General features: G+C 37.5%; 1 protein-coding gene across 3 annotated transcripts in view; it reads left to right on the forward strand.

Moving 5' to 3' along the window:
* Window positions 1–603: 603 nt before the first annotated feature.
* Window positions 604–18,752, forward strand: part of LOC309829726 (inositol 1,4,5-triphosphate receptor associated 2-like) — a gene marked incomplete at both ends in the record, with an annotated part of 35,984 nt that continues 17,835 nt past the window's right edge. Inside the window, 8 exons of one of the 3 annotated variants that reach the window (XM_082665857.1) lie at window positions 604–642; window positions 10,258–10,304; window positions 10,409–10,473; window positions 10,630–10,737; window positions 12,908–12,978; window positions 16,159–16,216; window positions 18,318–18,372; window positions 18,458–18,485. In XM_082665857.1, coding sequence (XP_082521983.1) covers window positions 619–642; window positions 10,258–10,304; window positions 10,409–10,473; window positions 10,630–10,737; window positions 12,908–12,978; window positions 16,159–16,216; window positions 18,318–18,372; window positions 18,458–18,485 — 456 coding nt within the window. The remainder of the gene's footprint in view (window positions 643–10,257; window positions 10,305–10,408; window positions 10,474–10,629; window positions 10,738–12,907; window positions 12,979–16,158; window positions 16,217–18,317; window positions 18,373–18,457; window positions 18,486–18,752) is intronic. The other 2 variants (XM_082665855.1, XM_082665856.1) reach the window with 2 other exon arrangements.

Raw genomic sequence — 18,752 nt, forward strand, 5'->3', positions numbered from 1 at the left:
TCATGATATCCATTCTTAAAGTGTAAAAGACAAATTAGGTTGCTTAAAATGTTTCCCAGTTTTTAGGAATATACTATGTACTGCTAGGTTAACTCATTCAGCTAGGTTTCGATCATCTTTCTATTCCTTCACACTCCAGGTGAACAAGTCTTTGGGACTCTATCCCTGTGCTCGCACATACCCTCTACCAAAGCTCATCTGAGCTCACTCACCTTTCTAAGTACACAGACATTTCTTCCTTAGGAAAAGTTCAGAAATGTCAGTGGAGTTTGTGAGCACTGTTCACCCCAATGAAGTTTCCTTTCTGTATCGAGGGTCAGGAAGCAAGACTCTGAATTGCAAATACTTCATTTTCATTTGGGACTAGATTCTCTATGGTTATAACCTCTCTTTCTGATGGAGCTTAGAGCTCTCTTTCATCATTGTCTCCGTTAAGACATGAACTTAATTAGAAATTCGGTAAAATTGGGGCAGGGAAGGGGAACTATGTGATAGATTGGTATCTGCTGAAATTTGCAGTTTTTCCACCTGTATTAAGGAACTTTACTGTCTATTATTAGGTGTCCAGGCCCTACAGGTGATCCCCACCCAGGAACAGATCTTTCAGGTTGCATCAGGATGAATAATGACCTAAGTATGGAAGTGAGTATTGGACTATATTTCAACTTCATTTTTAGGTCTACCATATCCTGACCCTCTTCTATGGTTTTGTTTTGTTTTGTTTAAGTATTATAGAGACTCTTATGGCAAGTACAAGTCTTATACCACAGAATCCAGATACATGAGAAATGTCAACCTTTGATGGCATCTGGGGGGATTTCTACCCCTTCTATAGTATAAACTCAAGGATATATAACCAAATGGAGATTTTGATGAAGTGTGCTGAACTTTTTGTTTGAAAGGCAGGCTGGTTTGGGACTTAAATTCACTATTGGCTATCAGGAGTCTCAGGTCTCATTGACTCTCTCGAGGTAAAGGCTAGATAATCTTTGAGGTGCTGGTACTTTGCTGTACAGAGTAAGGCAAAGCCCAAGGAGTACCCATGGCTGCAGTTAGGTGCTAATAGTACTTCTCTACCCAAGAAGAGAATACTGAGTAGCTGAGGGCACTTAGGCAAACACCCCAGGTCGTGGAGATGTGCCTGGAGCACTTTCCTTGGTCAGCAGTCTGAGCCTGAGGGAACGTGATCTTCTCAGTCAAATGGAGCAGACCATTCTGTTCCAGAATCTGGAAATCCATCACTCTTCCTTTTTTTAAAAAAGGTTTATTGGGCTTCCCTGGTGGCGCAGTGGTTGAGAGTCCGCCTGCCGATGCAGGGGACACGGGTTTGTGCCCCGGTCCGGGAGGATCCCACATGCCGCGGAGCGGCTGGGCCCGTGAGCCATGGCCGCCGAGCCTGTGCGTCCAGAGCCTGTGCTCCGCAACGGAAGAGGCCACAACAGTGAGAGGCCCGCGTACCGCAAAAATAAAATAAAATAAAATAAAATAAAATAAAATAAAAAAGGTTTATTGTGATATAATTCTCCTACCAAACAATTCATCAATTTAAATTGTTCAATTAAACGTTTTAAAAAATATTCAGAGTTGTGCAGCCATCACCACAATCAGCTTTAGGACATTTTGATCCCCTTCAAAAGAAACCTCACACCTACTAGCAGTCTACCCCTATCCGCCACCCCACTCCACCCTGGGCAGCCACTAATCTGCCTTCTGCCTCTACAGACTGGCCTATTCTGGATGTCTCATATAAATGGAATAATACAGTACGGACCTCTTGTGACTGGCTCCTTTTCTTAATATAATGTTTTCAAGGTTCATCCGTGTTGTAGCACGTTATCAGTGCCTCCTTCCTCTTTATGACTGGATAATACCCCAGTGTATGAATATACCACCTTTTGTTTATCCATTCACCACCGATAAGCACTTGGGTTGTTTCTCCTTTTTGGCTACCATGAATAATGCCCCTAAGAACATTAGTGTAAAACATTTTGTGTAAACATATGTTTTCAGTTCTTTGGGGTATATATTTAGGAGTAGAATTATTGCATCGTATGGTCACTCTATGTTTAACACTTTGAGGAACTGCAAAACAGATTTTCAAAGCAGCTACACCATTTTACATTCCCACCAGTAATGTATGAGGATTTCATTTTCTCTACATCCTTGTCAACACTTGTCTATCTTTTTCTTAATTAAATTAAATTTGATTTTTTAATTTCTATTTTATATTGGAGCATAGTTGATTAACAATGTTGTGTTAGTTTCAGGTGTACAGCAAAGTGATTCAGTTATATATATACATGTATCTATTATTTTTTGTCTATCTTTTTGGTTGTAGGCATCTTAGTGGATGTAAAGTGGTATCTTGTGGTTTTGATATGCATTTCCTTAATCACAAATGATGTTGAGCGTTTTTCATGCACTCATTGGCCATATGTATGTCTTCTTTAGAGATATGTCTACCCAGATCTTTTGTCCATTTTAAAAAATGAGTTTTTTTAAAAAAAATGATTTATATGAGTTGTTCTTATTCTTTTAAGTGTATGTATCTCACATTTTTCCATTCCTTAGTACCCCATCCTATTGAATAGCTGAGAAAAGGAAAGAAAAAGGAAATGAATCTATTTTGCTATTCCTTAGCAGTTCTTGTAAAGTTTTAATAAAGGAAGTTGAACTTGGAAGCTTACAGGATGTTTGGTTGTTAGTAATTTCCCTTTTATCTGGTACTGATTTCACCAAGAAAGGGGAAGGAACCAACATCAGTTGTGTACCAGGTGCTTTGTAGGAAAACATTTCCACGTGCCATGTTATTAATTCTCTCTACAACTTTGAATGGTAAGTATTCTCTGCTTCTACAGATGAGGCAACTGAAGTTCAGAGAGGTTAAATAACTTAACCAGGATCACTCAACTAGTAAGTAGCAAACCTGGGATTCAAATTCAAGTTTGTATAGCTTCAAAGATTAATCCCTTCTTACAACTCCTCTGAGAACACTGAATTTAGACGTTTCAATCATAATAACGACTCCTAGTTACCTTGAAAGTAGTTTTTTGGCTAAGAAATAAATTTGCTCCCTTTTGTATCTAAAAGGAGCTCCTAATCCACTCTCATTAGGATATGTGACCGAATTATTTTGTCTCGACACCCACGAAGTAGGAGCGAACGGAGATCACAAGACAAACTCCTGTTAAATGCTCCTGCGGAAATGTACGGATCCCCTGAAGGTTTTCCTGCTGCCCCCGTGCCATTTCTTCCATAGGCCCCAGGAACTAATCTGCCAGCTGCACTCCATGGCTGTTCCCACCAATGTCCACCGTTTCCCTTTTCCTCTGCTCCACTGAGGAATCCGGGCAGCCTGTTGACTCCCTCATGCCTGTCCCTTGAGTAAATCCCCACCTTCTACCCCTTCATGCCCCCCACCCATCTCTTAAACAAATAGAACTCTCTCCTTAGATAATGCTTATCTATGCATTCTCATTCATAAGAATTAGGATGAACCATGAAATTAAAATTACAAAGCATATAATCCGTGTTTGTCCCAGCGACCCATAAATCTAAATCGTTGTGTTTTCCTAACTCTTTGGCTTCAAACTCTTGGAATTTCATCACTCCTGAGGGCCTTCAAAACAAACAACTTGCCCTGGTATTCAAGCTCTTCTCTAATCTGGTTGCAACCTACCTTTCCATCCTTTCCCCATCCATGCCTTATAATTGTCCCTAAATGTCAGCCAAACCAGGTGGTCTGTATCGTTGGAATATGTGACACAAAGCTGTTTATGCTGTTTTCTTTGCCCAGAACACTTCCACTTCTCCACTTGTCAAATTCTATTTGACTATCAAGGCCCATTCCAAAAACCAAGTGTTCCATAAAACCTTTTGTGGTAGTGAGAAATGTTTACCATCGAGCATCTCTAGTCCTTCTTGAGATGGAAATCGTAATGGATTAGAAGTCAAGAAGTGAGGGTTTTCCCTGGTTCGACCTCTCTGCTACTATGGAAAAGTCTTGTCATTCAGGCCTCATTTTCCTCATTTCTCAACCGTACCACTCAGGAAAAAAATAAGTTCACTCTTTTCTTTTAGACCCCAGTAACTCTGTGCTCCTCTCGTCTATATTTTGGTTACATTGTAGTTCTTTGTTTTCTTAACATGTTCCTGTATCAGATTATAAGCTTGGTGTAGAGTGCCTTTGGCCATTAACCAATGTGCACCTAGCAACCTGAATAGATTTGGTATGCAGTAGCTGCTCTATTAATATTTGTTGAATGCCTATTGACTTATTTATTTTTGTACTCCCTACAGGCTCTATTTAAAACATTGAGTGAGCACCCAGTGGACTTGTTGAATTGACAGTCTCGCCCTCTTGCTTTCTGACTGGTGTTCCTGAGAACCTTAGATTTATTTTTTTAATTCCTCTCCCATTTTCATAGAGGAAGCTATATTTTAGCATCTTTTTCAGAAAGCACAATAGGAGATAAGAGTGAACATCGGTATTCATAAGGGGATCTTTGGGTGACCAAAGGACTCTAGCAAGACTAATACCTCAAAAAGAACGTGTCTTAGTAAAATAATTTGGGGTCCAGTTTGGGACATTACTGGGGAGAACAGAGCTACTTTAATGACCCAGTGAAATCTATTTATTTGGGATATTTTAGCATAAAGAGGAAGAAAGGAAATAAATTATTTCCAGTCCTCATCTTTTAGAGACTCAGACTAAAATATTTATGAAAGAAATGTCTATGGTATCTGGGATATGCTTTAAAACAATGCTAAGGTAGGTTTAGTGGGTGACGGTATAGATGAAAGGAGATGGGCCATAGGTTGTTAATTGTTGAACCTGCAGAATGGGTACACAAAGGGTAATAATTCTATCCTGTCTACTTTTGTATTTATTTGAAATATTTCCCAGTCATGACCTAGAATTTTTAGCCACATAGCATAGGCTTTGGAATTAAGCAGTTGTGGGTTTAAGCTGACTCTGTTACTTATTAGCTGTGTGAACTCGGACAAGTGGCCTAACCTCTTTCAGTTTGTGTGTGTTCCCTTGTGAAACAGAGATATTACTTTGCAGAGTCCTTTTCAGGATTCAAATACACACATACACATATACATATATTATGCATATACATATACCCATATATCTCTGCAACAGCTGAATTCTGGCCTAACCAGTCCAGGGAAACAAACCAAGTAGGTCATATTTAGAGGAGAGACAAATCTCAGTGCTCTGTCTCCCCACTTGCTGATGAATAGGAAGGCCTTTTTGATTCAGGGGGTCCCTTCTCAGCATTTCCAAGAACCTCTATACTGGTGCCTACCAGTATATCCCAATGTCCTTCTGGTCTCACCAACTTGTGGGTCCCAGGGAAGGACACTTCACCTCCTGAGAGATCGCTGGAGAAGGTGGTTGGTTTCACATCTCTGCAGTCCTTTCTGTTTGTTGCCCACACTGTCCATAGTCCCTGCCTGCTCCACGGTCGACCTCCTTGGAACGCTGTGTCTGGACCTTTGGTGATCTCCTCTTCCTGGTCGGTTGGGAGATGACTCTCACTTCTTGTTTCAGCACCTTCAGAGCTGGGTACTACTGTGGTGTTGGGTGGACTCCTTGTGATGCAGTTAAAATTATCCTCTACTTTTCAAGGAAAGTAGATAATCCAGCAGGGCTGGCTAGTAGCACAGTCTCCCACTGAATCAGGGATTGCTGCTCCCTTCTATAGCTAGACCCAGCTGTTCATTTGGCCCAACTTTCTCAGTTCTTCCTCACTCTTGGCAATTTCTCTCTGGGGCTCAGTTGTCTCTCCTTATAATCTTTCCTTATTCACTGCTCCCACCATTGAGTCTGAAGAGCAACCAAAGGATTTTTGGGACTTTGCAAAACTGGACTTGTGATTAGGTACCTGTGTTTGTCCCCAAACACTCCAAGAATTAAGAAGCTTCATGAAAATTACATGACAATGAAACTGATTCTCCCCTCTACCTACTCCAACCTCAGATTTGACCCCAACAAGACACTTTATAACATATATAAAGTACCTGGTTCATAGTAAACACTCAGAAAATAGCAACTGTAACTATCACCCAGAATCAGAATTATCAGCAGTGTGAAGCTCAGAGGATACAGGTCAGAGGATAGGAAGATGAATTTCTGTTTTCTCTTTGGCTGTTTAAAAAAATCACATACGCTAAATATTAAGTGCTTTGCCATCCCTTTGAGGTCTCCTTCATGTCATTACATGTTTTTGCCTAAGATATACTATCACTAGGAGAAGGTGATTTATGAGGCAAAGGACAGAATCAGTTTTAAAGTATCTCAGATTTTCTGGCCATTGTATGTCCTGTTCTCTCAAGCTGTGCGTGGGTGCAGCTTTAATAAACTTGGAGAATAAATAACATTGCCAGTTGCAAAACTGGGACATGTAGAAGTTGGCTTATAACTGTATTACAAATGAACCTCAAAGTGGTGGGAATGTCCTGTGGATCTGAAGGTGTGGTGTCCTTTTAGTTAGAAATTGCAAAAAAACCCCAAAAAACTTGTGAAGGAATTTCGTTTTATTTAGGTTATAACAGTTGTAATCTTTTGATGTTTAATTTTACCTTCTTTTCTTTTTAGAATATTGAAACCAACTTCAAGTCAAGGGCATTTTTGTTTTTTTTAAGTTAGAATAAAATAAGTCTATATAGACTCCTTTTGTTCGGTTTTTCTTCTTTTCTCAGAAAATCATATTAGTTTATTTGAGCAACGTCAATTGTCTAAAATGGATCTAAAAGTAAAAATTACATCGGTAACATGAATGTTTATTAGTGGAAGGGTTTCTGATCATAAAAATCTAAGGATGAAATAGCACTTCATCTAGAAGAGTAACCCTGGGAGATTATCTAGGCCTGTTAATTGCCCTTACTAATACCTTAGAAGTTATTTCTTATTGTTCTTCATATTTTCTATCTAAATATTAAAATAATACTGCTGTGTGTGTGTGTGAGAGAGAGAGAGAGAGAGAGAATATGTGTGTATGCATCCTGCATTTGCTGATCTAGCCCGTGGGAGAATGTCTCGCTTTGTTCCATGAGTACCTTAACTACCCCACCCTACGTTAGACTTTTACTCTCAAAAGCAAATGGGCTGGACCACGGATTTTCATGTAAATGTTATGCAGGTTGATATTTGAATGGCTCGAACAGGAAGAACATGCTTCCTGCTCTATGCTGTCGGCATATGTTAGACTCATTGACTTGAGCCAATCTTCTACATGTAGGTAAGTCTCTCTTCTGAAATTTCTTTTTCTTGCTTTTAGTCAGTTTCTTGATTTTCCTTGGTTTTAAAATATATCCAGTAAATTATCTTTTTTATCATCTGCCCAGATCCTACAGTTGTTGTGTGTGTTAGGTTCTCCTGTGGGTTTAAATAGGGGTGCCTTTTGAAACTGGAAGAAAAGAGCACAATTGTAGAAAGTTTTTGCTGAGTTACTTTTTAACCCCCCCTTCACAGGTACAGACACCCTGAGGGGCTATATCTCCAACTTTCATTAACTATAACCCTAAATTTGGAAGAAAAAAAATCTCCTTCTTTTATCTGCTTCTTCTTGTAAGGAGGAAAAAAATGTTAGACCAAATGTATGAAAATCTAAGATTGAGATATGTTGTATATTATGTTGTTTTCTGATTAGTGAGATTTATAAAGATTAATGAATTGGGAGTAATATCCAATAATATCCAATATCCTTGCAACAGAACAATGTAGTAATGTACAGCTACAAAATATATGCCATTTCTTGAAAATCACAGAATTGTTACTTATTTAATCAATAAATATTTTATGTTTACCAAAAGGTTTCACATATAAAAAATAGGACAAAAGAAGGGCTTTACACAGACCATATGGCAAATGAGATTTATTTCTAGTATAATGAAAGCAAACTGTATTTTTGCTATATTTATTATTTTGACTTTAAATAATAAACTTTTTTTTAAAAAACAAAGTTTACAGAAATAATGTGTTCCCTTTCCCCTAATACTGGAAATCAGTTTAATTGAATAGAAAATAACTGCATTCTCTTTCATACCTCTTAAATTCAAATACAGGTATTCATGACTCTGATTGGTATAAGAAGAAATATTTTTCTGACAAAATTAGCTTTTTAGTTAGTGCAATATAGTTATTATATATAATATATATTATTAATTATAGCACAGTAATAAGTGTTTTTTCAAGCCACACATAATAACAGATTTGTATGTTATGGAGGGTTAAATGGGCCTGATTTTTTTATTATTAAGGAGTCAATCCTTGTTGACTTTTATGGAGGATACTTAATGAGACTGAAGAATGTTTAATTTTTTCATATTTTTATAGCTTCATTTCTTACATATATATTGGCAGATAGTTAAATAAGCATATACTAATTACTAGTACAATCTATTTAAATATCTTAAGGATAGAGCCAATATCATTTAACTACCTGTGAAGTATAAGGTATAATTTCTCTTCAAAATTTAATGCAAATATTACCCTACTCTGTTCTGTGCATGTTACTTTCCTCTGTGGAATGCTGCTTATAATTTACGAAGTATTTGTTTTACATATTTGTCTTTCTGACTGGCCTGTGAGCTCCTCTGGGACAAGGAATGTGTTTTTGGTCTCTCCAACCTTTCTGTTTTGTGCCAGAAACAGCCTTTCACTGTTTCTGGCACAAACTGGCCCTTTGATGAAAGTTGTTGACTTAAAATTAAACTGATGTCACAAGAGGCTTCAGTTACATATAATCTGACACAAAGACATTTAAAGCAGGGACAAAAATGAAATAAAAGAGAAGATTGCCCAACATTTATATGTAGGAGGATTAGGTGTAAATTCTTGCTGTGCAAGTTTGTGGAGTTTTCTAAACATTTGAGGGGAACATTTTAAAAGTTTATATTCAAATCATCTACCAGTCTAAGACAATCATTGTGAAGTCTGCCTCTCCAATAGCCTTAGGGTATTTCAGAGACAGTTCTGTTTACAATGAAGACAGTTCTGTTTACAATCAGACTGTATTTAGTCTGATTGTTTAGACTGTTGAGAGGCTGACACCACCATTCTGAATACTCCCAAGAAATTACTTTATTCATTGGTTTTACTTTCCTTACCTGAAATAAGTAAATCTTTTTTTTTTTTCGTAAAACCTGCTGCATAAGGTTGTTGGGAGAGTTAAATGAGATGATACGTAAAAGGGCTTTTGTAAATTTTAATGTGCTGAACAGATGTAAGCTATTGTTTTTTGTATTGGATAACTATACATTCAGCAAACTCTTGCTAAACCTTTATCTTTCTGTGACTATAGTCAGTATTATCTTGGAGAGATTCTAAATACGGTTTATGATATACGGCATCCCTCCATTGAAACCTGTTGCTGGTTGTGCCAGTTAACAAGAAGCTGTGTGTTTGATTATGGAATATTTAAATGTCTTCAGTTTTGCATTGTGCATATTTTAGATATGTCCAAGTGATTTCAGTTTTAATTTATTAAATTTTTATATTTTTTCCTAAATAAACCAAATGATAATGAAAATATACTTATTATTGAATAGAAAAACTTTTTATTAAAGAGGAACATGTGTTCCCACTGTATTTTTTGAAAGAGAATAAGTGAACCTAATCTCCTGAAGTTCCCCCCAAATTAGGAACTCTTGATAAACGTTAAGAAGCTCAAATGAGACTTTCACATGCTTGCCCTGGAAGGCTGGGACCACAGTTTTGTTAAGGTCTTTTTGAGCCCCAAGTAAGAGGTGCTGACGTAGATGTAATCCCTCAGATCTTTGAGAATTGGATTAACTTTAAAATGTATTATGTGTCTAGCTAGAAAATTGAGAACCATTTTTAAATCAACAGGCCAAAATTTTTAAGTTGAGTAATATTTCCATAAATAGAAATGTTGTTTTATGCCCACCTAGAATGTTCTGTTTAAAGAAAACTTGAGTTCATGATATAAACTCTATCTGCCCTTTAAGTTTAGAATTTGTTTTGCCCAAGAATTTAAATTTTCTTTAAATATTGGACTCGTAAGTATACTTAAAATTGGATTTTTTTTTTGCAAGTACAGCTTTGAGGAAGTATGTATATCAGTCTGCCCTGTACCATCCCATTCCCATATCCTCTGCAGAAGAGCAAAGCAAATATGGGTTCATTTAAAACTGTATGAAAATGTTTGCTTAACACAACTTCTCTGGAATGGAAAATGTCAAATTGTTAAACTTGTTTCTCTCTCTCTTTTTTTTTATCTTAAGGAGAATGGTGTTGAACGCTTATATTCTGAGAGCCTGCCACAGTCCAGGTTTGCTTGTTTGTTTCTGTGTATGACTTTTGACGCATATTCAGTTAATTTCTAAGAGAATTCTTTGGACCAGACACTCTAAAATACTTCTACTTTTTTGACAGGGAATATTCCACCCTACCATCTCCTGGACACACTTCATCCACAGAGAGTACTGTAACTTCAAGTGGTGAGTAGATTAGAAAAGATATAAAAATAGAGTGTTAGTATTATAACTATAAGCTTGGATGTTCTGTGACCTGCTAAGGTGTGTGCAAATGAAAAGGACATAAGCAAATAATCCTTTTGCATAGTATTCATGCTGTTAGTTTCCTCCTGTTGATAGATTCTGGATCAGAAATTTTGCATATGGCTTCTGGTGTCATTGATTGTAAACCACTCTGTGAGAAAGAGGAGGATAAAAGATCAACTTCTGCTGTGAAGAAGATCAAAGGTAAGCTGTTGAAGGGTTCAAGACGAGTTTCCATTCTAAAACACTAAGCAAACTTGGAAGCTAGTGGAGTAACCATCCTCAGTGGCTCAGTAATACTATTTTATAAAAGAAGTTTGAAGACAAAGTCTGGAGAAAAGAAGTCCAGAGGTGACCATGGCCTTCCTATATGACAATGTTACCAACTTTTTTCCAATTCTGTATTTAAAATAAAAATTACAGTATATTTTAATGGGATTTAAATATTTCCTTATGGCCAAAATTGATTGGACACACCTGAGTCTCAACTGTGATGCAAATGTTAAATCACCTACTAAGGAATTCTCAGAATCCTAATTAGAATCTACTGGGTTAAAAGGATGGACCGATTAGTGATGGTCCACTCAGGAGGCAGATATTAACTAGATAACATGTTAGATCCTTTTCTGCCATTTGAGTCTGAAAACAAAGTGCTTATTCTGAACCGTTCCCAGTGAGACATCACTACGGTTGACACTCATGGGAAACATAGGCTCTCATTCCAACCAAAAACACCGATCAAGGCAAACTCATCTAATGTTTAAATTGGGACAATTAAATTTGAGATACAGGTGCTAAGTTAAAGGAGCTGTAAAATTGTAGAAATGGAATCCATTCCTTCAGTTGACTGAAGAATATCTTTATATTCTACCTAACGCCAAATAAGAAAAATTTTAATTAAAACTGCACCAGGGTGCTAGTTTTTACCTGTCATGTAGACAAAGATAAAAAATTTGACTGCACACTGTTGGTAAGGTTGTTGGGGGGAAAAGAATTCTCATACACTGCTGCAGGGAATGTAAATTATTGTAATTAGTATGGAGAGGAATTTGACAATATCTACCCAAAATTTAAATGTACATATTCCATGATAAAACAATTTGGTTTCTGGGACTTTATCCTGTAGCTCTAAGTACATACATACTATATGATGTATATGGAAGTTTATTTACTGCAACATTGTTTGTAACAACAAAATATTGGAAACAAGTTAAGGATCAGAAGACTAATTAACATATTTTCGCATATCCATGTAATGGAATACTAGTATACATCTGTAAAACATATATAAGGAAACTTTTTTCTTGGAAGGATATCAAAGAACTATTTTTTGTGTGGAAAAACGCCAAAGTACAAAACATTATGTATTGCATGTAAAAATTTGTGGAAAAAAAATAGAAAAAAGTTTTTGTGTATATATAAAATACCTCTGCAAGGCTAGACAAAAATTTGTAACATTGTCTATGAGGAGGTAAAGTAGGTTTCTGGCAGGCGTGATGGGAGGGAAAATTTTCACTGGAAAACAATTTTACACTTTTTCATTTATGGGCCATATGAATCTACTACTTGTTTTAATTTTTTTTTAAAGAACTAAAATAAAATTTCCATAGGGAAAAAATTTTATATCCCTGAAGAAAGGGGTTACCATTTTGCTCTTATTTCCATGTAAATTAAAAATATCTAATACATCCTTTAACTATTCTGTTTTCTTAAAAAGAAAGAAACGAAATCTGACTATAGCCGCTGACCTTTGTGCCTGCACTGAACTAAAGTCAGGACAATGGATCATGTGAAGAGGAAAATCATCATCAAGTACATTACAATACAAATAAACAAAGGGAAATTACAAAAAGGAATGGCATAAATTAAAAGTGCATCTTTTCTTCTTAGTTCGATTACATTTTATTTAGAAAGATACTGTGTTTTGGAAGGATATACTTTGTTATCAGCCTTGCATATATAATTGTTAAAAACCTGTTTGTCGATCTATAAAAAAAAAAAGCTACTAAGTTACTAATTGTTCATCCTTTCATTCAGTTTCTGCAATTATACTAGTAATGTGTTTGATTTTAAAAAGCAGCAGTAGCTGCTTTTTATTTTAAAAACCCTACTGTTTGAAGGCCATTTATACAGGTATTCATTTCTGTTAAGAAATCTTATATGGTTAGCTTCCTTGGGAACTTTAGCTGACCTAGTCCTGAATCTGAATGAATGGACACATTTAAAGTTTTTTAGTACAAAATTTGTCTCACGTGTTAAGCACTTTGCCACTTACTATTCCGCCCGCATTGCCACCCTCACTATTCCTTCCTCTTTTACTTGTTACTGCTCCCCCTTCCCCCAACACTGTTGATGTGTTTCCTCCTTCTTATAGGTGGAAGTCCAGCTCCTGAAAATATTGCACTCCAAGGCTCTGTGAATGAAGAAAAAATCATGTCAAATCAGGTAAGGAGGGGCTTCCCTGGTGGCGCAGTGGTTGGGAGTCTGCCTGCCGATGCAGGGGACACGGGTTCGTGCCCTGGTCTGGGAAGATCCCACGTGCCGCGGAGCGGCTGGGCCCTTGAGCCATGGCCGCTGAGCCTGCGCGACTGGAGCCTGTGCTCCATGGTGGGAGAGGCCACAACACTGAGAGGCCCGCGTACCGCAAAAAAAAAAAAAAAAAAAAAATCAGGTAAGGAAATATATGCATGTTAACAGTAAAAGTAATGGTATGTTGCAATGATATTTAGAACTGTCCCTTTAAGTTTGCAAAATACTCTTAAAAGCACGATTGCATCTTATCCTTTCAAAATATTATGAGGTTAATAGAATTTAGTTATACTAATATTGTATAGATGAAGAAGTTGAGTCCAAACCATCCAGGGTCACTCAGTAGACTCAGGTAGGACCTCCTGACTCCACACTGATTTTTCTTTCATTCATTCATGCATTCATTCACTCATTTATTCATCAAAGACCTGCTGGAAACAAGCTAAATATCTATCTGTAGAGTACTCTTAAATAAATGAAGACATTAATAAATAAGGCTAAATAAAACAGTGATATCTATCTTAAAGATGTGTTATAATTAATGGAAGAAACATACAATTACTCAGTAATTAGACTGGTCAGCGATATGAAAGAGAAATGGTTGGGGTGAGAGGACAGAAGAGGTGTCATGGAGGAGGTTCCTAGTGAGTGGTATCGAATGTTATACAGGTACATGGCAAACTGCTATAAAACATTATAAGGATGAATATTTAAATGTTTATAGAAAAAGAATTAAATTCCTTTCCTTAAAGGGAAGGCATATCGCCACTGGTATGAATTTATAATTATTTGAAGGGTAACTTACAGACTATGGGCAATTCTACGTTCCTTTAAGGGTCTTATTTATACATCAGTCCCTCTCTGTATTCTATGTGCGGAGGTGTGTGTCTGTGTGTTTGTGTGTGTGTATTATTATTGTTTTCCCCTCAGTGTATAAACATTCTTTTAGTTAGGCCTATTTGATTACAAGAAACAGAGACTCATGCAACTAACTCAGGTTAAGAGAAGGTTGTGGCATGTATACATCGAAGGTAATAAGGTAGATAAAAATTTTATACAATTCTTATCTGAAGGGAGTGGAGTAATTGGATATGTGATTTGGGATAATTCTTTGTAGTGTAAAGTATATATAAAGTGTAGTGTTGGCTAGCCCACATGCCGAAAGTGGTTGCCCCTTATAAAAAATGGACAGAGGAAAATTCAAGTCCTCTAGTCTTTCCTAGCTCATCTCAAAAAAAAAAAAAGAAAGAAAACTTTAAAAAATAATGGATTAGAAAATGTAGTAATGGAGGTGGAAAATTGGTTAGAATGCTATAGTAGTAATTCAGGCAAGAAATGAAGATAGTATGAATTTAGTGATGATGGAAAAAATGAGACTCATTTGAGAGATACTTGGGGTATAGCATTCACAGTACATGGTAACTGATAATCAGGGATCTGGGAAAAGGTCAACACCCAGGTTTCTGGCCTAACCTACAGAATGAATAGAATAACATGAGAGTAGGAGGGAGTGAGAAGAATTTGTGGGGTAAATTTAATTTAATTTAATTTGAGGTAAGTCAAGTTTCAGGTTGATAGGAGACATCATTAATACCCTGTAAGGAGATTTTATAGATAACTCTATACCCATATTCATAAGCTCACCCGTGGGACTTTCAGAAGCAGACACATATTTGTGAGTAACCAGCAAAGAACCAAGCAGGTGGATGAGATTCCCCAAGGAAGGAGGGCAGGCAGAGAGAGAGCACAGAGGATAATGGACTCGTGATGATTCCATTGCCTAATAAGAGAAGGCAATGGTGGAGGAGACCAAGAAGGAGCTTTGTAGTGATGGGGGGACGTCAGGAAAGGGGAACCAAGGGATGAAAAAACTTCAAGAAGGAGGGGATTATAGATCGATTTGGATGCTACAGTGAGGTCACATAAGATAAAGGCTAGGGCTTTCCTGGTGGCTCAGTGGTTGAGAGTGCGCCTGCCGATGCAGGGGACACGGGTTCGTGCCCCGGTCCAGAAGGATCCCACGTGCCGCGGAGCGGCTGAGCCCGTGAGCCATGGCCGCTGAGCCTGTGCTCCGCAACGGGAGAGGCCCGCGTACCGCACAAAAAAAAAAAAAAAAAAAAAAAAGATAAAGGCTGAAAATTATCCATTGGATTTGGCAGTAGGGAGTTCACTGATAACTGGGGAGGGCAGTTTCCTTGGAACGTTAGGCGCAGGGGCAGAGTAGTTCACTGATCACAAATGGGAGATGAGGAACTAGAAGATGTCACAGGGTTGAGGGGGGATTAAAAAAACTGGAGTACGTAAATATTGATAAGGATGATCCAGTGTTTTACCTGTATTATTTCATTTGTTACAGTTGTCCAGAACTTACATGACATGGTGTCAAGGGCCCTACCAAGGAAATTTGTCTTGGCCTCATTTTTTATGGAAAATTTCTGAGAATGTTGAATGATAATTATCCTAAAATAATTGTATACCTATAGCTTCTCCTTTAGATTTCCCCAGGCAGTATAGAGCAACTCTCCTATTTTGGTGATTCTCGTATGGATACCTTTGTAGGACAGTTGGTCAGTGACCTTCAAATATATTCAGATGGAGTAAAAGCCAAACATAGCACAATCTTAGCAGCTATTTTGCCATAATTTCTCCAACAATCCATCTGGAAAGCTGCGTGTGATAGTCCTAGATCACCGCGCCCCCTCTTCATCCATTCAGTCCTATCTCTCCCTCAAGCTCCAGCTTGTTCCTTGTCTGCAGAGACTTTCCATGCTTCTTAACCCATGGTGTTGCTCTCTTCCTTTTGCAAAGCATATATTTATCTATCTCTCATTTACTTGGCAAGTAATCCTAGTTTGCTTTGAAGTAACTTGTATCATGATTGCAACTTTTCATGTACTTCTGTTTTTTATGCCTAAGCTAGATTAGAAACCCCCTTGGAGTCAGTCCTCTTTCCTTCTGAATGCCTAGCACAGTTCTTTGCATACTATAGAGTGTTTTTTGAACAGGGTAGGCAGGAGAGGACAGGAAGTCGAGAAATGATTAGCTATGAAGGATTTCCACTCTATGTTTAGCAATAAAATCTCTTTATGATTTTAGGAAGCCAAAGGGGAACCAGAAACAATAAATGAGCACAGAAAAGAATGTGTGGCAGGAGGTAAGGAATGTTCTCTTCCAACCCCCATGTGAACTTTTGTTCCCTGCTGGTATGTTTTATGGATGAAATCTTTCTGAGTAAAGATATGGCATCTACAACTCTGCATCTCTAGATAAAATCAGCCAAATAGAACTGATTTTGATTCAATTTGTAGCGTTTTCAAAAGGCCGTATTTATGTTGCATTGCCTGTTAAGCCCAGAGGTCTTGTAATAACTAGTGCCCTATTGTGAACTAAGAACCATGCCAATGTTGGTAGCAAATTCTAAGCTCTACTCTGAGGTTTTTTTATTGTTCTGTCTAAAAGCAAATAAGCCAGTATTTGAAGAATGAGTGCTAATATGCTTCTCTCCCCATCTCCCTTCTGTTAGGATGGAATAGTGAATAGAGTTCTGCCTTTGGAGTCACTCACTGTATGCTTGGTCACTCTCTTACTTGCTGTGACTTTGGCAAGCTATTTAACCTTGAGTCTTAATTTCTTCACCTGCAAAGTGGAAATGATGAGTAAAAAAAAAAAAAGAAAGTACCCTTTATGAAATTAGACTGTACGAAGTACTAGGCTAAATTCTCTATATGCATAGTTTTATTTAGTTCTCCCCAATACCTGTGTGAGCTAGGTAAGCTGCAATTCAGTTTCCTAGCCTATAAACTGTAGATAAGAACGGTACCTACTACAGAAGTTTGGCTGTGAGGACTGAAGAAATTATGTAAAAAGTATTTAGAAAGGTGCCTGATAAAAGTTCTCATAAAAGTTAGCTACTATAGAAAAATCATCCTTATTTTGTAGATGGTTTGATGAAGTTGTGACCTGTTCCAGGTCACTTAGTTTCAAGGATCAAAGTGTCGACTGAAAGAAAATGCACAACCTAAAAGTTGAGAATTATGTTTTATCCACAGATTTACTGAGGACTTAAGCCTGGGATATAGCCTCTCAGATAGCTCTGAGGGACTGTTCCAAAGAGGTAAGGGAAGAGACAGGACATACAGGAGATTTTGCAAAACAAAACAAAAAACCACCAGGTAGTCCAACATCAAAAGATAACTGCTAATTATAAAAAAACCCCAGACATCTCAAGTTAATGAATTTAGCCCTTTTCTATGTATGGGAAGATGCAAGAGTCTGGGCCTATTGAAATCATTCCTTTGATATATAGGGACAATATCCTGCTTTTCTCCATCTTAAATCCCCTCAGGGTGCACCGCAGCTACACATCTACGATGGCTGATGGCTTGATGACCACAGCATCATTTGTTTACTGAATGGCAGGCCACATTCTCTGTCCACAAAAGCTAGGATTTAAACCAGATCTTTTCAACTCTATACTTAATGCTCTTAATTACTATTATTGTCTTCTTTGTGAAGTAGTCATGAAGAGTATCATTAATATGTATAAAGAGCTTTGTTCTGGGACTGGCATATAGTAAACCTGTGGTAAATGATTGATATCATGTTTATTGTTGCTGTTATTATTAGCAGTATTATTATTATTATACTATTGTTACTAGTACTCCTAGTACTACTCCTACTACTACTACTACTACCCCAATACCTGTGTGAGTTAGGTAAGCTGCAATTCAGTTTCCTAGCCTATAAACTGTAGATAAGAACGGTACCCACCAGAGAAGTCTGGCTGTTGAGGATTGAAGAAATTATGTATAAAGCACTTAGAAAAGTGCCTGATAAAAGATCTCATAAAAGTTGCTGGTTTTAAATCCTTGGTCCGCAGGAAAACCAGGGTACCAGATGAAGCTATGCATTTAACCATGGAATCAAATCAAATAAACATTCAAATGCAGAAAGAACAAATTGGGCTGTTCCTTGACTCTGAGACATCTTCAGGTTTTCAAAGACTATTCACGCGCTGAAGTGTGAGCCCATAATTTCAACATGATCGTGATCCCCAAAGCGTAGCATAACGTCATCTTATATTTAAGCAAATGCATTATTAGCTGGCAGTCTTCTCGGACATATTTCAATGAACGCCTTTGTTTAGTGGAGGGAGGCCCTAACAACATTGGATTGAATGTGCCTGTAGCTGTCAAGCCTGTTTAACCAAATACTATCTTATTGTCTTTTCTTTTTATCTTATTGTCTTTTAATAGGCACTGCTGTTTCCTCTCTTCCTGTGAAGTCAGTTAACTTTAGACAAAGTGACAAGTAAGCTCCTCCTCATATAGCACGCTCACATTTTTTGCTTTTCTGTTGAACTATGTTTGAGTAAGTTCTTTCTCTTATCTTACAGCACTTCTGCTAATGAGAAGGAGGTGGAGGTAAGTTTCAAGCAAATGTTTTTTCCTTTAGTAAAAAAAATACGTGTTTCAGACTCACTCGCCTGCAGTCCCTGCGAGCTTTTGCACAAGCTATCGTACGTTTGGTGTCTGTCTGGCTTGGCCATGACAAAGTGCAGGGAAAGCCTATGCGTGCCAGCATTATGTTACTGGGAGGAGAAAGAAATGCCTCAGTGTAATTTGGTATTAAACCGGAAATTTGACTACATCCAATGTTCTGTCCTCACCCTCACATTATTTTGACAACAG

The sequence above is a fragment of the Grampus griseus genome (genome assembly GCF_964374135.1).
Source record: "Grampus griseus genome assembly, chromosome: 11".
Lineage (NCBI taxonomy): Eukaryota > Metazoa > Chordata > Mammalia > Artiodactyla > Delphinidae > Grampus > Grampus griseus.